Source organism: Meriones unguiculatus, chromosome 10 (genome assembly GCF_030254825.1).
Source record: "Meriones unguiculatus strain TT.TT164.6M chromosome 10, Bangor_MerUng_6.1, whole genome shotgun sequence".
Classification (NCBI taxonomy): Eukaryota; Metazoa; Chordata; class Mammalia; order Rodentia; family Muridae; genus Meriones; species Meriones unguiculatus.
The window spans coordinates 74,876,314-74,903,935 of NC_083358.1; the positions used below are offsets into that span (position 1 = coordinate 74,876,314).

The window sequence follows — 27,622 nt, forward strand, 5'->3', positions numbered from 1 at the left end:
GACAGTTGAGGCTGCAGTGATGGTGTCGATGGGGCCCGGACCTTTAAGTATACTACTTGGGGGATGATGGAGAGATGACTGTTGAGAGTGTGTGCTGCTCTCCCAAAGGGTCCAAGAACAAGTCCCAGCATCCATGTCGGGCAGCTCACACCCACTTGTAACTCTAGCTCCAGGGGTTCTGAAATCCTCTTCTCAGCCTCTGCACACACACGTATGCATGATGTATGTTACACACATACACACACACACACACACACACACACACACACACACGCAAATACTACAAATAGTAAGCATAAACTGCTTTCAAAACTGTTAGTCATGGGGAAAGGAGTAGAAGTTCTTAAAGGCCTTTAATGTAGAAAATCTGTGACAGGAGATGGGCACTGAATGACAGGTTTAGGAAAGACATTGTCCTTATTGAAAAACGTCATGAAGCACTTTTTGACACCTCATGAGGCATCTATCATGTCCCCTTCTCTTAAAAAGATACCATTTATTTGTGTGTGTGTGTGTGTGTGTGTATACATGTGTGTTCATGCACATGCTTGCCTGTCATGTCATGGTGCGTCATGTGTGGAGATCGGAAGACAACTTTGTTGGGTCCGTTCTGTCCCATGTTTCTGATTCTGAGGAGCAAACTCAGGTCTCCAGGCAAGCGCCTTTCCTGACCCTGCAACGTCCCCTTCTGAGGTTGACGAGGGAGCCTCAGGACATGGTCTGTGGTCAGGATGGACACGCACTCCACCTGCCCGACTTCCTCCCCGTTTCTGAGAGGGGAAAGTGTGCTGGAAGGCAGGCAAGCGTCCCAGGGACCAGGTAAAATGCAAGCGCCTGTCCTCGACGGGAGTGACTTCAGTTTACGAGTACTCTCAAGAAAGGCATTTTTCCAAACAAAGTGTTTACACCGGCTCTTCCCAGCAGATGAAAGCGCGTTTGCCTCCTCAAAACTGGCTTTAAATATTAAACTTGCCTCCGTGCTTTACGGACACGGTTGCCTACTTTTGCTCCGAGATCAAACCAACACTTCTGTTTACCTTCGACAAATGCGCCTAATTGCACCTCAAAGGAAGCATGTGGCATTTTGGCCTACCTTGAAAGACATTTGGGTTTTTTTTTTTTCCTCTCCCTCTCTAATGTGATGTTTCAGAATGTAGCACCTCTTCACGGTGGCTCTCTCTTTCTCTGAAACATACTGTCCTTTGATACCACTGCCATGTGCCAAGTAGCTGATGCTAAGTTGACAACTGTTTTCTTCACTTCTGTTGCCTCTTCCCGGTACTGGCCATCTCTGTTGCCTCAGGACAGGCAGGACCTGGCTCCAAGGATGCTTTCAGTTTGCTCTTGCTGTTTCTTTGGGTGACCTGTCACTGCTAGTCCTGTGGCCTCTCTCTTTGTAGCTTTCTGGATCCTGTGCCAGAACATCTGTCTTTTCTGAAGTTGCTAAGTGTTACGTGGGTACAGGTTGTGGTCTGGACTCCAGGTCCCTTAATATCCTTTACCCCCCTCTTTGCAAACTTGGCTGACACTGACGCATGTTTAGACCCCTGTCTTCATCCACATCTCTGCTTTTTCATCGAAGGCTCTAGGTCCTCCCACTCGTGTTGTGGCTTGTCACCTTTCATGCCCCGCTGTCATCACTGTTTCCCTCCCAGCCCTACCTCCTCCTGCAAGGCCACCATGAAGAGGCTCAGCCAGGCAGCTGTCCTGGTTACAGCCTGTCTCTCTTAGGTCTGTTTCCTCTGCCATGCTTGCTGAGAAAGTGTTCCGTTGCCAAGAAAGTGGAGGAGACACTGCTCGCTCTTTGTGTCTGCGCACCCCATGGGGGTCTGGCCTCTACCCGTGCTCTGACTTCTTCCCTAGCTCCTTAGAAGAGCATTTTTCTGTTTCGTGGTATTGACAGACTGTGAGTGTGTGGGTGGCGGGGGTGGGGGTGCTGCAGGTAGGTAAATACTGATTGGATGGTAGAACCTGTAGAAGGATGCGTGGGAGACTGTTCATTGAAGGGTTCAGAGAGCCAAGCAGCTGCCAGTACACTGTGAATGCCCACCACCTCTCACACCTTGTGTAGAAAGAATCTCATGGAGGCTCCCTGTATTTCTGGCCTCTGCCAGCCTCCTGTGGTAGGCCTTCACCGTGGCTTTCACAGCTGTGTGCTGTCCATTGCTTCATTCCTTCAGACTGGTGGAGGCCTGCTGGGTGGAGTGAAGTCCCAGCTCTGAGGGCCAGAGTGGTATAGGCTTGGGAACCTGCTCTCCGTGTCATGTGCTCACTCAGCTCCGAAAGGGGAGCAAGAGTGAGTGTGTGGTTACCTCTTCTTAAGGCTGTGCTGTAGTAGCCTGGGGATGTCATGAAATTACCTCCTAGTCACCATAAAGAATCCCCCACCCCCAAACACCCTACCCCTACCATCCTAGCTCAAGCAAGATAAGTACAGCCCTTCTCTGGTAACTTGTACCCAAGCCATGGCTAGAAACTCCTTTACCTCACCCTTGGACTCTGCCATCACTTCCACATATCTCGTTCCATCATTCCCACACAGCTATACTTGGTGTCTCTCAAGTCCAAACCCGGCATAATATGTCATCGTTCTCTGCGGTGGCTCCCCTTGGACCATGTTGTCACTCTCCCCTGTGGCGTGACACATCTGACTTATCCAGCTGTCCTCCTTCCTGGGGCATGGTTAGAGTCCTCATTTCTCGTCTTTGTGCCCCCAGTAGCGCAGTCCAGACAGGGAGTGAGGATTCAGCCATCTGTCCATGGAGTTGGAGATTCTGCTGGTAATGTTGAGACTGGCCAGCAGATGGTGCCAGAAAGCCAGAGAAGGTCACACCTGGGGCGGTAGGTCCCTGGTCCCAGGCTCCAGACCATCCATCCAGGTTTGGGGGTTTTCTGCTGAAGCATCTTTTTATCCTGAGTGGAGTTAAGGGTCCCATACTCAGGGGAGAGAGTGAGGCGCAGCTTTGTGTGGCTTTTTTTTTTTTTTTTTTTTGGAGGGACCACCAGGTTCTCAGACAAGTTATGGGCACTATAGGAGTTTAGAAATTACTAGTCTACAGTATACCACATGTAACGCCCTCTTGGCCAGCACCTTGTATATGTTGCTTTTTTTGTCGTTTTTTCTTTGCCTATTTACTCTGATTTGCTTAAGACAGAATTTTTTTTGTTTTTTTTTTTTTAGAATTGTGCTGACTTTGTATATGAGTACTGATTTATCTTTTTAAGTACTTTGTACCGTTCAATAATTTGGGAAACACAGTAATAATCCTCGAATTAGGGTCTGACTTGGGATTATAGCCTTGCCTTTGGGACCCATAGCGTTTGACTGTGGGTTTGATTAAATGGCTTTGGGTTAAGTTAGATGCTGTTAAATTTCTGTCCCCGGGGCATGTGCATTCTTTAGTGGGGTCGCTGTCTGTTTCAGTGAGCTCTATTTTCAGTGAGGCTCCGACTGACAACTGTGGAGACAAGGGTGGGTGCCCTGGCCACTGTCTCATGCACTGCAGGGTGGGAATGGGGGTGGGATGGGAGGAGAGGCTGTGATGGAGCCATCTGAACAGAAGCCTGGAGGAAGGAAGAGGCCGAGGCCTGAAGGTGTGGGAGGGCTTCTTGTCCCAGGCTCAGGGCATGGCATGTGGGAAGGAGTCCTGGGGTTGGATCCTGTGAGGATGTTAGGTGTGGCATGTGCAGCATCATGGAAGCCTTTTGTCTCCACATGTGTGACCTGTGGAGTCAGAATCCTGTCAGTGCTACACACCACACACCTTCTCAGGTCCTCTGCGCACACGCATAGTGTCTGTCTACAGTGCCCTTCCAGCTCCTCTGAGATTCTCTTCACCCTTCAGAAGCTGGGCTTGGGGGGGGGGTGAGGGGATGAAGCCCAAATGGGTCTGCTCATCTTTGCCCACACATCGTGAGAGGTTCGGATGCTGCAGTGTTGAAAACTTTGCCTTTGTCACTCTGCAGATGTCTACTGCCTAGTACGTAATAGATACAAACACTTCAGTTCTGGTACTGCTGGCCACTACTTTAGCTTTGAAGGGAAATTCTAGATAGATAGCCACACTTTACAGGCAGTTTCTGTTGCTGGTTTTGGAGGCAGAATGCACAGTTGTCCACCATAAAGGCATCTTGTGGCCTGTTGATGGGACATCTTAGATTTCTAAGGAAAAAAAAGGCCAGGACCCTCATTCCCAGGCTACTCAGCACAGCACAAAGGCTCCACCTTACTGGAAGCTATTTAATCAAACCCATATTCCAGGACGGGCCAGTGAATTCTAGGGACAAGACTGTAATTCCAGACTCAGAGACTTTACTGGAGAACTGTTGTGCCTCTGAGAATGACAGGAAGGAACCTGGCATTGCAGATGAATGCCTAAACACATCTGCCAACTTAGCGTGATTTTGAAAAGCATTCTCAGCAATGCAGAGCAAGTGTAGCATGGTTCTGACTGTTTGGGCTGTCCTTAAGCAGGTGCTTTGACTGTGCAAGTGCAGGCCCGGCAGAATGCTCATTTGTAAAACAAGAAAGTTAAAAAAAAATATATTATATATAAATATGTATATTATATATAATATATATATATATGCAATACAGAAACCAAAACCTAAGCACGCATATGTGCATATGTGTTTATATGTGTGCATGTACATGTGTGTATATGTATGTGTGCATGTGTTTGTATGTGCATATATACTTGTGTGTACACGTGTGTATATATATGTGTGTATGCATGTGTGTGTATATGTGTAAAGTCCATTTATAAAAGAAAACTTGAATATCAAATGACATTCTTGTGAATGACTCTAGACCTGGGAAATGTGAAGCTGTTAGGGAGCCGGTGCTCCCAGGGCTGGGCTGCTCACTCTCTGAACTGGCAGCAGGGGCTAGTTCATTTGCTGTAGTTGGTTTGAAAAGACTATGACCTGTGTAACATGTGGTCTGAGACAGAAATCTCACCCACACCAGGAACATGGACTTTTAGACATTTTCTGAATGTGTGTGTCTATGCAATTCTGGTGATCCAGGAACGGGAGAGCTGAAGGAGGCGGTGGACGCTCAGGGCCCTTTTCTCCTCAGGTGATGCATCTAAGGAGGACATCGACACGGCGATGAAGCTGGGAGCTGGGTACCCCATGGGCCCATTTGAGCTTCTTGACTATGTTGGGCTGGATACTACAAAGTTCATCTTGGATGGTAGGAGTTAAATCCTTCTCTTTCTTTTGTAAACTGGGTTGAATTGGTCTCTTAGAACTACAAATTGCAATGTCACTTAAACAATTACAAGGAATCTCAAGACCTTTCAAAGTCCTGCCTTATGTAGTCCCTCTTGTGCTACTATAACCAAATGCCTAAGGGAGGATACTTTACAGAGGAAAAAAAAATGTGTATCTTGGTTCTGATGGCTAGAGATGCTCCCAATGACAAGATACCCATGGCTTGATCACAACATCAGAGAACCAGAAAAGCAAAACAGCCAAGTACAGAAAGGCCTACAGTGTGGGTATGGGATGATCCTGGTTTATAATTGTCTACTCTCTCAAGAAGTAATCTAGTCACTGAATTAGACCCACTCCTGAGAAAATTATAAGTCCCCTTGTGTGGGTAGAGCCCCGTGAGTACCTTTTCCAGGCATCACCTCTTAAAGAAGGTTCCAACATTTTTCATACTGCCACACTGGGAATCAGGCTTTCAGCACATCAGCCTTTGGGGAACAAAGCAAGTCCAGCCATAGCAGCAGAGTCAAGAATCACACCAGCAGATGGGTGGGGTTTTGTTTGTTTGTTTTTTCAAGACAGGGTTTCTCTGTTTAGTCTTGGCTCTCCTGGACTTGCTTTGTAGACCAGGCTTCCCTTGGACTCACAGAGATACACCTGCCTCTGCCTCCTCGTGTGCTGTGCAGCTGTTTTTAACCTTTCATTTGGACCCATTTATAGATCCATTGGCGTTTCTAATATAACTCAGGTCTTATATGGCCTTCAGTTTCCCTCGAATAGTTGTGTCTTAAACAACCACAGTACAGAATGAAAGTCAGGATGTTGGCAGTGGTTCTTGGTACCATGCTATCATGAGCTCCCTCCCTTGTGTCACCTTCCTTGGAATCAGTCTATTCAGTTATTTTTTTTTTAAGGGTGGTGGTTTTGAAGACAGCGCAAAAGTAATTATTAAGCTGGACTTTGAGGCTGAATGTAGCATGCCATTCCATCTACTCCCTGAGAATGCCAGAACCAAAGTGACCGTTTGTCCTTCCTCTCAACAGGGTGGCATGAAATGGATCCGGAGAACCCCCTATTTCAGCCCAGCTCTTCCATGAATAATCTGGTGGCCCAGAAGAAGCTAGGCAAGAAGACCGGAGAAGGGTTTTACAAATACAAGTGATACTTCCGGAGTCCCTCAGCAGCATGTCCAGCCAGCCACAGGAGAAGGACGAGCGCGCTCCGGGGCGTTGGTTTCAAGACTTGCCATGGGCCGCTCGGTGGGCCCTCCTTTGCAGACTCTCTGAAGTAATCGTTTGACTAGTTGCAGTAATGAGATTCCTCCACTGAGATCTAACTCTCTGGTTTAGTCTGTTCTATTCTGTGTATTTTTTTCCTAAAAAGCTTTATACCGTGGTGCCTTGGAGCAAACATCTTTTTTCTGAACCTTGCCATTTTTGTAAAAGCATTGCTTAGACTCATTCACTCTTGCCTTCTGAAAATGAGGATGCTGGAGCCATTGTGCCTACAGATACACCTAAGGGCAGCAGCCCCGTGGCATCCTGAGGCCTTGCCTGCCTGGGAACATCGCAGCCTTGAGCCTTAGCCTACACTTTGGGCATGGCAGGAAATGCTCTGTTTGTGTTTATTCCTCACCAGGTCAGGACTTCTAGAGTGGTGGGCAAGTACCTATGAGCTTGGTTTTGGGGGGAAAGGCCCGTCTCTGTGGCCATTCAAATCTTAACCATCACTGTCCATCTCTCTTGTTTTTTTCATGAAAAAAAAATCAGTGCTATGAAGTGCCTATGAATTGACTCTACCAAAATGCAATCTTTTAATCTGTAAAAATTGGAATGGGAATAAATAAACTTATACAACTTAAAATCATCAGATGCTGAAGTAATTATAAAAATGGATCCGTCTTCTCTGACCTCTGGCTGGCACTGAAGTGACATCATGGGAGGGAGCGGTGGAGAGCATTTGTGCGAACCCGGCCTGTGTCTGGCCCTTCCACTTTTCTTACCAGTAAAATAGTAATAAGGGCACAGAGCGTGGTTTTTAAAGAACATCTGTTTCTTCTTTGCCAACAAAGTAAAATAATGTAACATAAGATTCTTTTAATCATTGGGTTGACAGAGTGTCTTCCATGATAGAATGTGGAGTTGGAAGGACATCAGAAGCCCTGAGGTCCGGTGGCTTCATTAGCAGAGAGCTTAAGGGATGTGTCCCAAGGTCATCAGGTATTTAGTGGCAGATTCTGGATTAGAGTGAGATTTTTGATGATGAATATAACCGAGTGAATCTGGAAATCTCAAATCTAAACTTTCAGACAGTATGTTCCCCCTGAACAGGTACTTGTTACCTTAGGTCACAGTTCTATTGGGACTATGTTTTTGTTTTTGTTTTTCCCATTTTGTGGTTGCTGAGAGAGAACTTACTAATTTAAAATGCTACGAGTATTACAGAGGGTGAAAACGCACACCTATATGCGTCTCTTCACGGCAGCACTCCAGAAACTGATTGATGCTATTCTCATATATTGCCTGGTCCCGAGAGGGAGGCTCCCAGCATCTGCCTCCACCATTTCTAGGTCACCTATGGCCTCATGGCCCTGCTTGTTCTCAGGCTAGCTCTTAACCTTTGCTGTGACCCCTGGGCCACAGGCTTCAGTTTGTCACCCTCTAACCAGTCTGCAGAGGATGTGGACACTTATCCTGAAAACGGACACGCATTTAAAGTGCACTTTGATCCTGCCCGCCACGTGTTCAGAAGGCGCAGCCTCCCAACCCCTTTTGCCATTTTAGACTAATCTTTCCCATGCCGTACGTTCCAGGGGACTAACTAGGGAGCGATCTGGAACCTTCTCCTCTTACCAAGTTAGCTCTTGGGAGCGGTCACCTGCCCCCTTTGTTACAATCTAAGTGATGGACACAACAAGGTCACACTTGGGGACAGATCTCACGTGGGAGGCTTATCGGGAGGCGACCTTTGGGCGACGGTGGAGGGAAAAATGAGCGAAGCGAGACGGAACGGGTAGGTTATAAGGGATGTAGCGCATGCGCAGGGGAGGATAGGCCGCTTGTGCAGAAGCTGGAAATGTATCTCGGCAGCCAGTGATGACGTATCCCGCTGTCGCTGAGTCCCTGGGCAGGCAGTGTGGTACTCACCCCCTTCCGTGGTTCTGCCTGAAGATCAGACCTCAGTGGGCTTCCCACCTCCTGTGCTTTCTTGCCTTGATGAGCCGGTCCTCAACTTCTACAGTTGCCTCCTGATGGCAGCATGAACCTTTTATAGCATTTGGAAGTCAATGTAGGTTAAAAAACAAAACAAAACAACATGCTCCTTCCCTCGACCCCTCGTTGTCATTAAATCCTCAACAGAAGAGAAACTTTCAAAGGGAAATTTTTGATTATTTGAAATCATGTTATAGAACAAAGCCTGTGGCCCTTGAATGTCCATTAGATTTGTTATTGTTGATAACAGCGACTAAAGGGGAAACATGCTTAACTCGCTGACACCAAGTCTGAAGTAGCACGAGGTCACGTGCTGACCCTGTGAAATGTTGGTGAGAGCCGAGTGCCGGGTGGCACATGCCCGTAATTCTGCACTTGAGGAAGAGACGGGAGGATTGCGAGTTCAAGACTGAGCTGGGCCACATAGCCAGACCCTATGTCCTACAAAGCCTTTAGAAACCTGTTACAAAGGGATTTGCCACTGGATTCTGCCAGGCACTTAGGTTTGGCTACTGTCAGCTCTCAGAAACTCATTTGAGATCCAGCTGTTCGTCACTGAGGAAAGTAAAACCGGGGCGTGAGTGATGGCTTGCATGACAGCACACGCTGGTTGTGCTCGCTCTTGGAGAGCCGAGCTGTTCACACAGGTGACGTGGGCTTTTGTCTTGTTTCACCTTAATTTTAATCCCCTTAACATGTCATCCTGAGTGACTAAGTCTATTAGAAACACAGGGTGTGGCTAGTTTTCTTGTTAAGAAGCATTGAGGCACCGCAAATAGTAATCAAAAAATGCTGGAACAATGGAATCGTTGCTATGCGCCCCCCCCCCCCCCCCCGGTCTCCCAACCTGGAGATGCAGCCTCATCTGACCTGAGCTGGTCTCAGACCGACACCCAAGATAACCATGAACCCTGATCCTGCCGCCTCTGCCTTTTGCGTATGTCGAACCCACGACATACCGTGTGCCAGGCAAGCAATCTGCCAACTGAGCTGTATCAGCCTGGTCAGTACACTGTCAAAACCATGCTTTGAAAGAACCCGTTTGGTTGTGTTCTGGTCTTTTTAAATTGGTCTCAGAGTTTCAAAATCACAGATTTTTCCCCCCATCTGTTTTGCCACCTTTTATGTTTTTCGTTTTTCGACACAGGGTTTCTCTGTGTAGCCTTGGTTGTCCAGGACTCACTTTGTAGTCCAGGTTGGTCTTGAACTCAGAGCTCCAGCTGCCTCCGCCTCCATGAGTGCTGGGGATCACAGGCATGCGCCACCACGCCTGGCTTGTCTTTTTTTTTATTTTTTATTTTTATTTTTTTTAAGTTACCCTGTTGAGATGACCAAACAAGGCTTAACCACTGGAGACAGAGGGATGGCGATGGCACGAATGCTGGGCTTTAGCTCCACCCAGCGGTTGCCGCTGTAGGATTGTCATTCTCTTCATGCCTTGGGCTTCGGAAGGGGCCAGCTAGGTTGCCGTCCTCAGCTCCACTTTGCCTGAGTAACCCAGAGGGGTTCTGGATATACCTGGTAAGATGGCCGCAGTGTTGTCAAGAGTAAAGGATGCTGCACAATTTTACACCTCGGGAAATGAGCTGCTGGTCCCCCTGGGGCATACCCCACTCCCACAGCTACAAGGAAGGGCTCTCCAAGACTGCGGAGCGGTGGTGGATCGGCGGTGTGAAGACTGCGGAGCGGCGGTGGATCGGCGGTGGATCGGCGGTGTGGCCCTCTGGTGTGCTGGGGGAGTGGCTGTTGTTTAGGTGAGTTGCAGTTTACGTCTGGGCAGTACGCTAGATACTTTAAGACTGCAGGGCAAAGGTGGAGGCCTCCTCGGGTGTCTACGCATGCGTGGAGATGAGGCGGTACGTGAACATTACCCTACGGTGTTGTGGTTGTGTAGCTTAAAAAAAAAAAATCCTATGTATTTTATGTGTTTGGGATTTTCCCCTGGACGTTATCTCTGCTGTGCTCCTGTGCTGTGCCTGCGGAGGCAGGAAGAGGGCGTCATTGTCCTGCATCTGCGTTTACAGGTGCTTCTGAGCCACCGTGTTGTGGCCCAGAATCAAACTCCGGCCTTCTGCGAGGAAAGCCAGTGCTCTTAAACACTGAACACCTTCTGCGCAAGCCCCGGCCCCCACCGTATTTTCAAATAACCGGAGCACCGGAGGAGGTGCTAAAGGATTTTATGTGGTCAGAACTATGGGGGTGAGTCTCCAATAGGCATAGTCAAACAAGGGTGGGAAAGCTGGATTGCCCTCAGTGTCCAAGCTAACTCAGGCTGATGGCTCATATTTTAGGAGAATTTGACACTGTAACTGCCTGAAACAGAAGCCCATGTGTGGGAGGAACCCCCGACCCCCACCCTGTCAGGTCAGAGTGGTGGTGTGGGGTCCTCAGAGATTGTGAGATGCTGTCCTCAGCTCTTGGTAAGATGCCTCAACTTCCTCTCTATACTTGCCTTTTCTGGAATGTCCTATCAAAAAAATGTCCTGTTCTCAGGTGAACAGGCATTTCTCCAATAACTGCTGTTGCTGGCCTCTCAGAAACAGCCATTGATCCAGAATTACCAGGTGGAAAAGGTAAAACAAAACAAAACTGGGGAAACTTGAGTTTTCTCCCTTGGGAGGTTTGGGTGAATGAACTGTTCTGCCTCAATTGGGACCCACCAGTTTTCAGAACCCTAGGCTTCCATCTTTTCTTTTTTTTTTTTTAAATTTATTTATTATGTATACATTGTTCTGCCTGCATGTGTACCTTCAAGCCAGAAGAGGGCTCCAGATCTTATTATGGATGGTTGTGAGCTACCATGTGGTTGCTGGGAACTGAACTCAGGACCTTTGGAAGAGCAGTCAACGCTCTTAACCTCTGAGCCATCTCTCCAGCTCGTAGGCTTCCATCTTAAAGCTGTAGGGAGGCAGGCTGAGACACATCGCTCTACCCACCTTTACAGTAGGACCAGAGAAGACAGAGTTGAGAGGTTGTAGCCCTGTGTCACAGTCTCCAGTGCAGGTGGAGTCTTTAGTTTGGGGGGGGGGGAGCACACTTACTTTGTTGGAAGGCCAGCTGCTGTTCCTCACGTGGGCTCATGCCGGCTCAGTGAAGTTTCGTCTGCAAGAATCCCAGGCCTGAGGAAAGGTGGTTAACACTCACAACTTTTGATTTCCTTGTCTGTTTTGAAATGGGGTCTCTCTGTGTAGCCCTGGCTGGCCTCAATCCTACTATGTAGATGAGGCTAGCCATGACCTTTGGGCAGTCTCCCTGCCTCTATCTCTGAGTTCCTGGGATGGCTGTGTGCCAGCACACCTGGCCGTGTGCCCTTTCTTAAGTCTTGGGTGAACACACTTGTGTGGGAGGCATGATTTTGTTGGAAGAACAATGCTTGGCACCCCTGCATTACAGTCGAACGGATCCCAAATGGGAAGGTCAGAGCGGGAAACACACTGATGTGGTCACTGATGTGGTCTGTAACTAGCAGCTTCCTCCTTTCCTGAGACTCCATATACCCCACAGTTTCTGGTAACATCTCTACGGGCTGAAGACCTCATCAGCCCTCTGGGATGCTGTTCTGTGAAGGGGATGGGGGAGGAAGGAGAGATCGAGAGAGAACATGAAGGAGAAACAAATGAGAAAAAGAATACAGAGAGTCATTGGAGCTGAAGAGATGGCACAGTGGTTGAAGAGCAATGTATTCTTGCAGAGGACTCGTGTTGGTTTCTAGCACCCAAGTCAGGCCGCTCACAACTGTCTGTAACTGCAGCTCTACAGGATGCCATCTACTGGCCTCTATTGGGCACTGCAGGGGTCCGTACAAATCCACAAAGATTCACACTTAATTTAAAAAAAAAAAAAAATCTTTTCAAGTAGTAGCAGCTGCCAAGAGCCTGCCAGAGAGTGAAGCAAAGTGACTTTTTCACGAGTGTGAACGCTCTGAGCCAGAGACAAAGAGACAGACAACTAACTGGAACCTGAGGAGGGCGGCAGGCATAGCCGGTGTGTCAGACAGCAGCAAGCGTAAAGAAAACAAGACCATCCGCACATGACCTCTGGGTCTTGTTAAGCTCCTGAATGAGGACCACAGACCTCATCTTGGGAGGTCTGCGAGTTGGGCGAGGAAGACCTGGGAACCCTTGTTAAACGGAGAGCGCCTGAGCGACGGAGAAACCTGTGGTCCTGGAGAGGCGGCTCAGTGGTTAAGAGCACTTGCTGCTCTCACAGATGACCCAGGATTGGCAACCAGCACCAACATGGTGGCCCACAAACACCTGTAATCGCAGCTCTCGGGGCTCTGCTTCGTGGCTGTGACGATCGTGGGCACCAGGCACACACATGGAGCGTGCACACACATGGAGCGTGCGCACACACATTCAGGCAGGTGAGAAGCTTATATAAGGACACTCATAAAACAAACAAAAAACCCATAAAGGCGTGTGACAACAATAACTAGACCAGTCTGTGGGGCTTTATTTCAGTTGCCTCATATACCTTTATATTTTTTCCCATGGAGAAAACATCACAGCATAAAATATAATTCAGCAATGCCACTCACGTCACGTTCTGTGACAAGGGTAGGAAACACGTCTGCTCCACTCATTCTGCTGTGACTGCAGAGAGACGCAGGAGCTGACATGTGGCCACATCTGCTATTCATGTGTACTGTTCTCCTTTCCATCTGGGTCGTGTGTTTTCTGCCAGTTTCTCCCACACATCTAATACAGAGCTAAATTAATTTAGCTATTAACATCTCAAGCTACGTTCAGCAAATACTTCAACTGTAACCTCAGCGCTGGAGAGGTGGAGGCAGGAGGATCATGAGTTTGAGGCTAGCTAGTAAGATCCCGCCTTAAAATACACACACACACACACACACACACACACACACACACATCTATGGTCTACAAGATGTCTCCGTGGGTAAAGGCTGCCGGACCTGATGACCTGAGTTCAATCCGTGGGATCCACGTGGTGGAAGGTGAAAGCTTTTACAGGTTGTCCTCTGGCCTCCTCACAGTTCTGTGCCCCACACACCTATGCAAACACACACAAACTAAGATTTTAAGTGAGACACAGATGTTGTTGAGATCTGAGGAAAGCACACACCAGTGTTGGTGAAAAATATGCTAACGCTACCTTCCCTTGTCGAAGGGCCAAGCAAGTTCAAAACTGGCTGGTTAAATCCCCTTAATACCTGCCTGAACAGGATGGTGCGCCAGCATTTTACAGCCACAGCTATACCAACTCTACAGGACATTTTTCTTTTCTTTTCTTTTTTTATAATGGACGAAAACATATTTTCTAACAAGTTATAATTCAAGGGGAAGTCCACTCACGAACTGCCTCGTAACTGCTGGGGGTCAGTCGCCACTGGGCTCTGCCCCAAGTGCTGAGCATGCCCGCTAGCACACCTGGCTGATGAATTCACATACCTGCATGTGACTCACGGCACTTGACAAATGCGTAGCATCGTTTCTTCCAGAAAGAAAAACCCCCACTTGGGTTCTTGACCTTTAAAGTTCTGTATTACTAAATAATTTGTACATATGGTCATACCTCTTCTCCATTCTCTCTGAGGACGATGTTTTGCTTTGATTCAACAGAGGCAAAAGTTTAAAATAGCAGCTTCCAAAACAATGCCCGAGAAAACCAGCAACGTCATCTTTATCATACTCTACAGAAATTTAGAATCTTGTTCTAGGAGTACTGAAATGTCGGCTACTCACAATCCTACTTGAGAGCAGTTCAGGGTCATGTGTGGAGGTCACATAGGGCAGCTCTTCAAACTCCCTGGCATCTGGAATAGTGGTGCTCGCTGGAGCTGGACACCCCGATTTTAGCTATCACTCACTTCATATTAGCTCTTTTGTAGAAAGTCTTCCTGTGGTAGAAATGGTGTGGGAGGTTGCCATACACTGTGAGACTTAAATTTCCTCCTTCTGTTGGAACCACCCATTGCCTTATTTCTTCCCCTTCAAAAGGAAAGCACCACAAATGTCTTGTTACTACTGGTCAGCAGAGGTTTCTATGTTATCACAAGCCTTAGACCGAGCGGTGGGAGCAAATGATTGCATTAGGACAGCCGTAGTCAGGAAGCAGTTGAAAGGCCTCTCCCAACTGGACAGGTACAGCCAGTAACCCTGACAACTAAGCCAACCAAAACAGGAGGAAAACACTCCTTTTGAAGGCTGGTGTGTGCCAACTGTGACCTCAGGCAAGGCGGGTCTCCTAGGAAGGCTGCTGGGCTTTGTGCCGGCTGCAGGGCAGGGAGCTACATCACTACGATCAAACAGAAGAGGCCAGAAGAATCTCCAGCCACGGGCAACCTTTGTGATGTCTCTAGGAACAGGAGGGTGGGGAGAGGGCATACCTGATTCTCCTTCCCTACTAAAAATGCCTCCAGGAAGCAGGTTGGCAGAGGAGCTGGGAATGAGCCTTACCCGGCTAGCTGTATCTTTGACGAACATACTATTTCCCAGACACAGAAGAGATTCCTTCCGCCTCCCCCAGAAAAGTAGTCCGCCATGTTTTCTTTTGTAGCTAACTCCCCAAATGCTCATGGTGGCAGTCAGACGGAGTGCCTTGAACCATGTATGTTAAGGAGACGATCCCTGAATGAAGGGCTGAACATAAAACCTCTCTAACAAGTAGGACCCCAGAACATAATACGTTTTTTCCTGGTTTAAGTTTAGGATTAAATGAAAAGGAATTGGAAAGGTTCCAGAGGATAGTAATGAAAATGATTAAAGGGCTGATGATGAAAGCCTCAAGGAATTGGGATTACTTAGCCTGGAGAAGAGAAATTTGAGGGGTGATTTAATGGCAATCTTCAAGTACAGTACGTGGAGGGTTATTACAAGCCTGGGAGCCAGCTGCTCCACAGCTGTACCCACAGTTGAAAGAAGAGAACTAGAATTTCAGTGAGGGATTTCCGTTAGTGATACCAAACTCAGAAGGTGGAGGACCACAAAACAGCCACATTTTAATGTAGCAGTTTCTGCTAACTCAGACAGCAACACGTCCTGGCGTAACATGAGCTTACGGGGAAATGACAGGTCCTCCCTAAACACTAAGTAAACATTCAGACTCTGAAGGGACGAACAGGACTGAAAACCTCCTTCAACACTTGGGCCTCGGGATTTGGGGAGCTCGGGACGACAGCCAGTGAAGAGGGAGGAAGGTGCCGTGAGCCTCAGCACACCAAGGCTGGAGTCCCTGTGGGTCCTGCGCCGTGCAGGGAGAAACCGCTGCCACAAGGCTCTGCTGACTCCCAGACGCCAGGGAGGCAGGGGCTGTCCTGTACCCACACAGCGCCTCTCAGACCAAATCCTGGCCCTGGCTTGAGTTCACTACCAACTCTCAATTATCAGCAACTTTATTCTTAATAAAATGACACTTTTAAAAAAATGTTTTATTACAAAGCTTCTTTTAAAAAATGCTCAGCACGTTAACTCAAACTGGAATGACAAACGTTAAGATGACAGTTTGGGGCAAAGGCTGTGCCTTGCTATTTAAAAATAACAGGTACATCAATGCTCATTTTAACAACTGGCATAAATTCCCACTAATTGGCTAATAAAAACAGATACAAATACAGAACATTTAAAGTAATAACAATTCAAGTGCTGGGCTTTTTACAAGAGTGAAAGGAAAGAAATGAAAATCCACTGCAAATGGGTTTGCTTAGAGTGTACGTTAAGGTTTGTTGTTAAAAAAAAAAAAAAGTCAGAAAATTAAGTGAGCTGGGCTGCCAATCGCTACATCCAATAAGAATGGTTTTGGCTGTCTGTTTAGCTTTATCAGACACTTCACACAGCAGAGGCCACTACGTATCACAGAGGAGCCGCTTACTGGACAGGATCTCTCAGAATAACAGTAATAAAAAGGCTTCTTTTTACCTTGTTTTTATTCCAAACTCTTCCAGACCTATGAATTTCATTTAAAAGCTCAGAGCTAGCAAAAATATACAAGGAAAAAAAAAGTAAATTTAAAAATTCAAGTTAAAAAAAAAAAAAGAAGCAACACAAGCTTGATCCTTTTGTACTGTTAAATAAAAACTTGAAAAGCTAGGAAAATGGAGACAGGAACAGGAGGAATCTTCCACAATGCTCACGCCAGGATGCTAATGCCTGCTCTGGCCACTGGCTCTAGTTGCACACGACAAGGCAAACACGGCCAAGGTACCGTCCTTTCTGGAGGGTGACAGGCCTGCGGAGAAGAGCTGGAGAAGTGCACGCAGAGACCGGAAGCAGTGTTGCTCAGTGGGCAGGGCCTGCTAGCATTCTCATGGGCTTTTTTTTTTTTTTTTTTTTAATTTTTCTTTTTCAGAAGCAACCATTTTTTTTTTCAGCTTTGTTTTGGAAGTCGGTGCTTGCAGTAGACAGGAGGGAGGGCTGGCAGTGACTGTCTCTGTGGGTCGAGGGTCGCTAGCAGTGACCTCAGGGTAAGGTTGCTGTCAGTGTTCCTTGGGGCCAGCCGGGCAAGCTGTTGGAGACAGTCTGGGTTTTCAACAAGCTTCCATCTCCAGAAGAGGGCCTGGGTTTGCTGCCTTGGCTTTGCACGTTGGGAATGAGCTTCTTTTGCCACCTCAAGAAGGAACAAATGAAATACTATTAACACGAATTCGCCACAAGCCTGTAAAAGACGGTGCCTTCTACCACAGACAGCAGTGTCTGACCCATACATTTGAATTATCCATTTTCGTACGTTCACATTGGCTAAAATAGACTGTTGGATGCTACCCAGAGTAGGTATATAAAACTGAATTTTTCCTCGGCTCTGTATATGTACGTGTGCAGTTACGGCATGACATGTATTTCAAGTGTCTGGTCTGAGCTAAACAAACAAATGGAGCACAACCACGTTTGAGAAAACCTCAACCGGAGGAACGAGCTAGACACGAGCTGGAGAGGTGAGCAAGGCCAGGTCAGAGGAAGGCCTGCCAATGCTCAAGTACTGCGGCTGGTTTTAGTTCACTGTAGGGAGCCCACTGCAGGAGTCGACACAGGACTGGAACATTCCAAACAGCCAGCATGCTGCTCATTCCCATGTGACGAGCCCAGCACACCCAGGACATACATCCACTCTTAGGGTCCAAGGGGTGGAAGCGCCTCTGCTTTAAGTTCTCAGGATGATTCCCGCCTTAATAATTAAGACATTCAAGGTTAGCCTAGAGTGGACACTCTGCAAGTAATTTAAAATAACGGATGCATTCCAAAATGAAGAATCCCTAGTCCCTAAAATTTGAATGACCTGAGATTTTACAAAGTGATTAGAGGTTAAAATGAAACACCATGACCAAAGGAGACAGAGGAAAGCAAAGGCGTAGTTCAGTTCTTTCACTCCTGGAAGCACGAGTCTCCGTGGCTTTGAACTTGAGGCAGAGAGGGGCAGAAACCCTGTGTCCCGTCTGGAACCGGTGACAGCCCCAGATGATCCCAGCTCTGTTTGTGGCCGGCACAGCCCCCTTTACAGGCAGAATGTGCCTCTAGAAGGTTAATTCTAAGTGGTGGGCTCCTTCACACTTTCACTGAAGAGGAGAGGGATCGGAACAATCAGATGATGGAAGGCTGTGACCATTTGAAAAATAAAAACACAACCTGGGTGGCCAAGTGCTTCCCCGGGGCCTGCACACAGGCTGTGCTGAGAAGGATGGGGAGTGGTTGCTTGTGCGTGGAGGAGTGTGGTGTCCCCCCGCCCCAGTTGTCCCCACAAACACCTGATCCAAACTGTGACGCATCTATATCCCTGAGTAGCTGCTGAGAAATAAAACAAACCAAGAACATGGGAAGAATCCACCTCAATGCTCTTTGTAACTCTGAAGTCTCCAAAGGAGGTTTAAAATTCCTACTCAAAGCTAACCTTTCCCTATTTAGTGGAAGAACACTCTGTTCAGTTGCAAATCTTTGGTATCCACTGAGCAAAACCTATCAGTCCTTCACAGAGGAGGATCAAAGAGCTACAGGAGGCGAGGCCTTTCTAATGAGAGGGGAACAGGACTGAAGTCTGGCATGGGCGTGGGCCCCACAGTCCTGGTTTACTTTGTGCTTTTGCATGAAGGTTGTTCAAAGGTTGGTCCAAGCTGTTCTTCCTGGGCAGTGTTCCTCTCAGTCTGTGACAGGAAAATGTTGTGTCCTAAGAAGGTATGTCCTTGAAGTCCTAGGCTGCCAGCCCAAGCCAGACTGCTGGGGTTTGGATCTGAATGGACACAGGAAGCTGATAATGTCTTCTGCTGTGGCAGACAGCCTGTCTCTCGGCTGAGAATCTGTCCTCAACCCCAGGTGCAGGGAACTCCAAAGTTATGCAATATAAACAACTTCTGTGGCCTTGCTATGGCTAATTCTAAAGCAGAGGCAGAACCCCCTTCTGCCTGCCTGCCTGTCTTACCCACAGGCCCCCTCTTCCTCCCGTTTTGAGTTGGGCTCAGTTATAATAGTCATCAAGATAAGCATGGCTGCCTAGAGCATCATTTTCCTCATGGAGAAGACGTAACTCAGCTGGACAGAATCTGTCTCCTGAGAGTCATTCTTTCCTACACACTCATGTTCTGGCTGCTTTTATTTCACTGTTGGGTTGCCTTGCCACTCCCCCTGTCAAGTTGGCTGTCCTCAGGGGTCCCCTGCATGGCAGCCCACCACCCAAGGCTGCACTGCTGTCCTAAAAGGTGGCCAGGAGGCTTCTTGACTGGCCCTGACCAGCCTTTCTAAAATACAGGGCACCGGGCTACAGAGATGGCTCAGAGGTTAAAGGCACTGCCTGTTCTTCCAGAGGTCCTGAGTTCAATTCCCAGCAACCACATGGCGGCTCACAACCATTTATAATGTGATTTGGCGCCCTCTTCTGGCACGTAGGTGTACATGCAGACAGAATACTATATACATAATAAATAAATCGTAAAAAAACAAATAAACAAACAAACAAACAAAAAACAGGGCCATTAGGGCAGACCAACTCTTCCCATGGGAGAAATGGTTCCTTGAGTGTGTTGTTTTACAGATCTAGAAAGGGTCAAGTCAATATTCTTTTGAAGAAACCAAGCTCCAGAGATGGGAGACTTGCCATAGTCTGCAGTGGGGTGAGTTGCTTGCTGGCAAGGAACAGGGCTCCACCCACTGAAGCCCTCCCATGCAATCAAAGCAGCAATTACCAAGCCCTCAGCTTCAAAGGGAGCCAGCAACTCTCTCTTACAGATGTTAAGGCCAGTGCCCTGCCACAGGCCCATGTGTGCAGCGCATTGACAGCAGTACAAAACACAACGCCCCACATACCCCCCGAACACTGATTTTTCTTAAACAGTCTCCAGTCCAACTTAACACCTCTCTAGTCAAAAGGAACCAAGACCTCTTTCTGGATTATGAGGAGCCTGAATGGAAAGGGCAAACCTCAAGATTCCTGGTAGGTGAAATGTGCTGACCACAAGAAACTGGGCCTTTCTCTGGGAGAGGCTGGAGGGGGAGAGAGCCAGGAGGAGGCCCCTCCTCTATGAAAACATGTGGAATTCTACTAAAGGCCTGATGCCTTGGGCAGCCCACCCTCTTCTCCTGGCTTATCTTCTAATGGGAGAAGCTGGTACCCCTGGCCACCTGGGCTTAGCAGCCACACTAAGGCAGGGGGTAGCAAGGCAGGTCTCTAGAGACAAAATGCAAACTCTCATGTCCTTGACAGCATGCTCAGAACTGGTAAGCAATCAAAAGTAGTGAATTAGGACAAACCCCAACCCCCTCTGTGCTGTCTCAGCCTAACTGCCACCAGCAGGAAGTAGAAATCTGAATGTGTTTTCAGTTATGACATCATCTTGGGGAGAGGGTACTAGAAATTGGTTTTGTGGAGGTGAAAAGAGGTTTTAACTGCAAGAAATTGCCTGTGGTAACTCGCCACTCCCATCACGACAGCAGCCTGCTTGCTGTTCTCTGCCTATTGCAGCAGGGCGTGAACTCCTGTATTGCACAATTTGATATGCGTGGAGGGTCACCGTGCAGGCTTCCATGGCAGGAAGCAAGCATGGCAGAGCTGTCTGTCCCCGTCTTTCTGCAGAGGGGACTGGGGCAGATTATAACGTGAGTGGCCCAAGGTGACCTCATTCTCTAAGCATTCTGCTTCTACCGCCATCACCTTACTGACTTCAAGGTCACCGTGCCTGCCAGAAGCCTGGCACTGGACAGACTACACAAACAGTCTCATAACGCTGGGAAAGTGCTGTGTGTGTTCAGTTATTTGTAGAGGAGGAAATCAGGGCCCAGAGAGGTAAAGAGCTTGCCTGATATCACCCAACCCACCCGAGGGGAAAATGCTTCCAAACTCTCAACACACACTTTTACCATCATACTTTGCAACTAAATTATAATTCTCTTTACCCCTCCTGCCTTCTCTCTGTCTATCTGTCTGTCTATCACTAGGCAACAGCATCCTTTTTCTGACAATGTGCTCTGCCTCTAGAATGCTGTAGCTTTGTCCAACCTAAGATGCCACAGTGCTTGAAAGCAAACCAAGAGAGAAGCCTGAGCTTATCAGTCAACCGTGAAACTCCAGTGCCCTCTGAGGGTCTGTTCTAACCTAGGAAGCCTTCCCGTGGGACCTTGGCAGGGGGACAAGCTGGGGTTTGGGAAAAGGGAAAAATGGAAATGTGTGGTCAGGGAGCCTGACACCGAGTTTTGTTTCTGCAGCTGAATCGGCCTTTAGTTCCATACTCAGGACTAGTCCATCCCTAACCACAGAGCTGTGGGAGAGAGTCCAGGAGGGGTCCATAGCCCCGGCCTTGGACTCCAATTAGACCAAGACAGAGTCCTGGTGAGCAGCTTTCCCTTGCATTCACTAGTCAACATGAATTGTGTGCGACCAGTTAAACCAAACAGAGTTATCAAGGTGACTGAGGGAGGCCGGGAACGAGTCAGCAGTGACTCCACAGATAGTTTTGGTCTTTAATCTACACATACAGATCAGCCTGGCCTGTGAGGACACATGTCCTGTGACGGCTGGATCTACAAGCTGCAGACACATTTGGAGCATGCTCAGTGAGTCTCAACCTTCCTAACGCTGCGACCCTTTAATACAGTTCCTCCCACTGTGGTGACCCCCTCAACTGTAATTTTGCTACTGTTATAAACCCTAATGTAAATGTCTGATATGCAGGATATCTGACGTGCAGCCCTTGTGACAGTGTCTTCTGACCCCCAAAGGGGTCACCCACAGGTTGAGCACTCTAGAGAAAGGTTGTGAATTAAGAAAACATCAAAGGCCAATTTTATTTCTGTGAACAACAGCCCCACCTCTAAATTCTTAGTCCACATTTCTTTCACCTCAACAGAAGTTCACCCAGAGAGAGTCAAGGTAACTTCTCCTTATAAAAATGACACAACAGGATCCATGTACAGTGTTTCCTTTTCAGGACAGGCACCTTTCGCTTTTAGACTGGCTTGTGACGTAGTATAAGCATGGGAGAGCAGGGAAGTGACAGCATGTGTGGGCAAAGACCCTGAGAACATACAGGCCTGAGTCAGGCTCCGCAGTCATCACCTTGCTTTACTCAGGAAGTCACTGGAGCGCCCCACATCCCAGTTCCTCATCAGTAAGAAGCAGGTGGCAGCCAGCTCTTGCTCACAGTATGTGGAAGGGCAAAGGGAGTTACTGGTGCCTGGTGTCCTCAAAGAGACAGGAAGCCTCCGTTAACCGCCTTGGGGTTAAAAGTGCATGTGTGAACTCCACTCTGGTGCTTGGCAGGCACTATAATAGGGCAACAACCTAGGGTTCTTAAGGCTAAGGGTGTGGGATACTTAAGGCTCTGAACATGGGGACAGAGACACTGTCAGGGGACCACCAGACAACCAAGGTTAAGCACTGAGGAAGCAAGATGATACCATTCAGGGAATTTCTGGTAAAAAACAAACAGTATTTTTGGACACAGAATGTCTTCTAAAAACAGTGGTAGCTGGGGAAGTCCACGAGGAAGAACTGAAGTGTTTGGGGCATACAGGATGTGTATGAGAACTTAGGGAACGTCAAGCCAGAGCTGAATTGAAACCCCAAATGTGAGCAATCTTGCTTTGGACTCTTCCTTCGGTCACGTGGCGTCTGAAGGAATGAAGTCTCCCTACTAAAGCTCCAGGTGGCTAGGCAGAGGAGCTCCAGGAGACAGCAGAACCTTGGGCATGGAGAACAGTAACACTGGAGGAGTGAGACTATCACAGGAAGCCACAGAGATGCCAGGAAATTCATGCGCAAACCCAGCACATTTTCCGTCCTCTACTTTCAACCCTTATTATTCAAATAAAGTTCATTTTTTGATGTTCCAACTCCCACAGAAGGCACATATTCCCAGAAGAGGGGAAATCATTCCACATTGCAAAGAAAGTTACAGAAAAACTAGAGGCAGCAATTTAAAACTTTCACAGTATTGGAGTCATAGTAATGGCGAACCATCATACTCTGGGTAGCATACACAACAGGCCACACCCTCTGCAGAATAATGGCACGAAGTACCAGAAAGTAAATTCAGTGCACCATGTTGAAGGCAGAATTATACTTACAGCCTTTTTAAAAACATCTATTTTATGTGTATGCGTTTTTGCCTGCATGTGTGTCTCTATTATCACCTGTGTGCCCAGTACATGACAGAGGCCAGAAGGATTCTGGATCCCCAGGAACTGCTTTGGGGATGCTGAGAATCAAACCCAGATCCTCATGGTGAGCTCTTAACTGTTGAGCCATCTCCTCAGCCACTTTAAACCCTTTATAAAACATACATGTTTGGAAGCGTGGGTTTTGTACAGTGGCAGAGCATGGGCAGAGATAAAGATAGAGGCTGAGGGAATGACCAACCAATGCCTGGCACAGCCTGACACCCAGCCCATGGGTGACAGCCAACACCTGCCACCATTAACTCTGCTATGTTTACAGACAGAGGCCTAACTTAACAGTTCTCTAAGAGGACCCTTCAGCAGCTGATCGAATTGGATGCCGAGACTCACAGCCAAGCATCAGAAGGAGCTCCGGGAGTCCTATGGAAGAGAGGGAGGGAAGGACAGAAGGACCTGGAGGGGACAAGAACGATGCAAGAAGACCAACAGAGTCAACTCAACTAGACCCATGGCAGCTTACAGCATCAACAAAGAGAATACGTGAACTTGACCTAAGCCTCCTACCCATATGTAACCGATAGGCGTTTTGATCTTCATGTGGGTTCGTAGTAATTTGAGTGGGTGCGTCTATGACATGGACTCGGCTGCCTGCTTTTGTTCACTTTGCCCTAGCCAGGCTGCCTTGCCTGGATGAGGAAGAGCTCAGCCCTGGTGTGACTTGATGTGCTGGGGTGGGTTGGAGGTGGGGGGAGGGTGCTCCTCTTTTCTGAAGACAAGGGGAGGAGGATAGGGTATTAGGTTATCACAAGGAAGTTTTAGTGAGTTTCCTTGCATCTCTTCATGCCCAGTTAGATATTGTAAATATTTATTTTCAGTATGTGGGTACTTTGTCTGTCTGTCTATCTGTGTATAATGTGTGTGTCTGTTGCCTCTGAAGCAAGAAAGGGCTTTGGATGCTAGACTCAGGGACTGGAACTGCAGATGGCTGTGGTTCTGGTCTTCTGGAAGAGCAGCCAGTGTTCTTAACCACTGAGCCATCTCTGCTGCCCGCCTGGTTAAGTTTTAGTGGCAGCTGACCAGTGGATCTGGTTGCTGACTGAGTTCTACTTTCCTATTTCTGCATCTCTGGCCAAACAGTATGACTGTCCTTGGTTCCACCAGATGGTCACGTAAGCTAAATCCAGGCTCTTCTGGTACAGCTGTGCCTTGGCATCTATCCATCAAGGATCCTTTCCAGTCATATGTGGGGTGGCACATATCTGTATATAACTTACGTATATCCTTCCTGTACTTTACACAAGCTCTCGATTGCTTTCGATACCTACAACAATTCAGGTACCATGAAATGGTTATCCCTGTGTTGTTAAAGGGGATAGTATGACAAGGAAAAAAGATGTGCAACATGTCTGCTAAGCACACAACTGTCGCAGGGTCAACTACAGCGGGCACAAGCGAGAAGGAAGACCGATGCTCAAGAGTGTTGGAGAGGCCCATCGCAGAGCAGTCTTACCTGACCGCACTCTCCCAGACTGAGCACAGTGCCCACTGCATGGCAAAACCAACTTTTGTGTTTCTGGAACTCTCTAAAATTTTATCCCTAGGGTCTTCAGTCTACAGCTGTTTTTACCCGCAGCTGTGGATACAAAGCGCGGCATGGCTGGAGAGAGCATGTCACTGGAGGCGGGCTTTCAGAGTTTGCCATTTCCAGCTCTCTTTCTTTGCTTCCTGCTTGTGGCTCAGCTTCCTGCTTCTGCCACCGCCATGCCGGCTGCCATGTTCCCTGCCATGGTGGACTCCCAGTAGCCCAAGGAAACTCTTTCTTCTGTTAAGTCACCTGAATCAGAATGCTTTATCACAGCAACAGAAAGTAGCTGAAACAGTGACCACAGGCATCCTGGACGCGGTTCTGGATTTGAAAACCTGCAGTTGACTTGGCAGCTCCTTTAGCCGCACTGTCGTTAGTTATGTGGAAACAGCGTGAGCCGGCCTCACCCTGCCTGTCCTGGGTCTGAACTTTCTAAGGAGCTTTACAGTCAAGAGTGCTGCCTTACAGATTCTCTGCCAGGTTTCTACTCATCCGTGGCTGCCATGGCAGGCATCTGTAGACACATAAGGACACTAAGAAGAGGAACGTCAGAGGTAGGTCGTTCTGTAAGAACAGACAAGGCAGGGACAGCAGCTGTGGAAGAGCCCCTTTAGGACACCAAGGTCTTCAGCTTCAAGCAAAGTGAGCCGGTAATCTCAGGCAAGACCAACAGCAGCCTCTTGCCTAGGATCCTAACTACTGTGTTATGAAGGGAGACAGAAGGCAGCCTCCACTAGGGGTGCTGCTGAGCCAAGAGCAACTGCCCGGGAGATACTGACTCTCGCTGCGCTGATGGCACAGGCCAGGAACTGTGTGTGACCCCTGGTCTCTCTAACCTGCCAGCCTCTCATCTCCAGAGTTAGGAGTTGTTTCCCAAAACCTCTAACTCCCGCTACTTCCTTATCGAGTGCTTCCTGTGTGTTGCAAGATGAACAAAGGGTCAGTGGATGGCATGTTTTTTACTTTCTAAGTACAGGCAGGAGTCTTTTTTACTTGGAGACTCTTAACAAGTGTTAGGATTTCTCAAGATGCCTCCAATTTCCCTTTAATTTCACCATTTAAACAAAAACAAAAGACTGGCTTTGTTTTCTAACTAAATAGCAACACAAGGGTGGACCAACACCTGGAGGCTTAGATGCCTAATGTTGGCTCAGGTACACCTGTGGGTAGAATGAGGCACAAGAGATTAGGAAAAAGCTCAAAGGTGCCAGGATGAGCTTCAAACTACATAGGAAATAAACTTTTTTTTTTTTTTTTTTTAATCTGACCATGGAAAACATTTGAGGACTTCCCTACTCTCAGAGGACAAGGCTGAAGCAGGGGCTGCAGGACAGGTGCCCCCAGAGCCTCGGGGTTCTGCCTTCTCGACATCTCAGTTCTTGCTCTGTGGCTGGGAGGTTCTGTGGAGGAATCACAGGAACCAGGAGCCTCGGGCCGTTCAAACGCCATCATCAAACAGAAGCCAGGACCACTTTTTTTTTTTTTTTTTTTTTTAACGTGAATCCAAGCAACTGCACAATTAACTCCTCTAGCCTGGATGGCACCTGCAATTACCTCTCCTACACAGCTCCTGGCCCCAGGGCAGTGAAGGCTGAAGGTTCTACTTGGTGATAAACATACTTCTCCATAAACATGCTTCTGAGAGAAAGATTATGCCAGAGCCAAAATGGGGATGGGGTGGGTGGTTTGGGTAAGGGTGGGCGTGAGGGCACTGTGTGTGTGCGTCTCTATCACTAGGAGCAGTTCTGTGTTTTTAGCCACAGAGGTTTTCTACCTTCTAAAGTATCTTGTTTCTACTTTTAAATTAGTTTGTGGATATTATAAAATCAGAGGCATGACATTAAACCCGTATCTCTGTGTAATTTTGGCACTGCGTATGTTTTACTACAGTAAATATTAATAAACTCATCTACGGAGATGGTTTTTCATTAATGAACTCAAGTGATCAACCCTCCCGATGTTTCCACAATTCTGGTTCTTTCGCTTACTTTCTTGTGTATCTTGACTACACTGGGGGAAAAAGAAAAGTCAAGTCTTCGATAATGATCTCTGACTACTGACAAGCTGTTGAGGCGCTCGCTGTGGGCTCTAAATCAAACCCATTCCAGAGCCGGAAAAACTCCCAGCAACGTAATCAACACTCCATGGAATCTGGGAACTTCCTTGCCAATCCACAGCCCAAGTGCCGGCCACCCAGGAGACTGCCACTAACCTACTCAGATTTACGCACTTAGGTCCTTGCTCTTTATTTTTATGTAACATGTACCAACGGACACTCCTCTGGGAAGGGAAAGGATCTTATTTAGCAAGTAGCCCCTCCCCAAGGCAGCTCTTACCCTGGGGAGCCACCCTTCTAGTGGTTTGCAGAGTCAATAAGCCACTGGTGTGTATGACAGTGGCCTTCTAGAAGACACAGAAGAGAGGTTCTGTCCCGCTTCCTCAGGCCCCCGATGTCAGCTTTCCAACAAAGGCCAGGTGAGTCCAAACCCTGGATGGGGTGGATCTGGCTTACTCGGAAGTGCCTCAAGGAACAGCTTTCATGGATTCTGTTTCCAGTGGGACAAAAGGTGTCCTGGCACTGAGAGCCGGTCAGTAACAGTTTGAGTGGATCTGCATATGGATTTCTCACATGTAATCATTTTGGTTGACTCATATTCTCCTCCCCAACTTCTACATGGGGCTTGAAGAGGCCATACAGGCTACAGGGACCCTCCCCCAACATGGAAGCATAAAATATAATCCATGCATTTCAAGGAGCGGAGGCACAAGTGTTTAAAGAGGTTTTTAGCATTTGGGCTGCGCATTCCGAGGTGTGAGCTCAAAAGATAATTCTCATTTAATGAGCACGTCTGGAACACACGGTTAGTGTGACCACAGACCTGTGGGTAAAAAGGAGGACAGAAGCAAACCCACAAACCCACAGACAACTAGTTCTTCACAAAGGTTCCATAAATATATGCCAAAGAAACGACCGCTGCTTTAAGAAGCGGGGGAGGGAAACCTGATTACCCATATCTCAGAGGTTGAAGCTGGACCCCTTCATCCTCCTC

The 27,622-nt window shown here is 47.8% G+C and overlaps 2 protein-coding genes across 5 annotated transcripts in view; one reads left to right on the top strand and one right to left on the bottom strand.

Annotated features, from left to right (window-relative positions):
- The window catches only part of Hadh (hydroxyacyl-CoA dehydrogenase), a 41,373-nt gene extending 34,290 nt beyond the window's left edge, over positions 1-7,083 (top strand). Inside the window, exons 7-8 of the mRNA XM_060392690.1 lie at positions 5,081-5,197; positions 6,261-7,083. Coding sequence (XP_060248673.1) covers positions 5,081-5,197; positions 6,261-6,379 — 236 coding nt within the window. The 3' untranslated portion in view covers positions 6,380-7,083. The remainder of the gene's footprint in view (positions 1-5,080; positions 5,198-6,260) is intronic.
- A 9,620-nt stretch (positions 7,084-16,703) lies between these two features.
- Lef1 (lymphoid enhancer binding factor 1) overlaps positions 16,704-27,622 on the bottom strand; it is a 106,654-nt gene continuing 95,735 nt past the window's right edge. For all 4 annotated transcript variants that reach the window (XM_021645313.2, XM_021645305.2, XM_060392691.1 and 1 more), the window contains one exon: positions 16,704-17,000. In XM_021645313.2, coding sequence (XP_021500988.1) covers positions 16,921-17,000 — 80 coding nt within the window. In that variant the 3' untranslated portion in view covers positions 16,704-16,920. The remainder of the gene's footprint in view (positions 17,001-27,622) is intronic.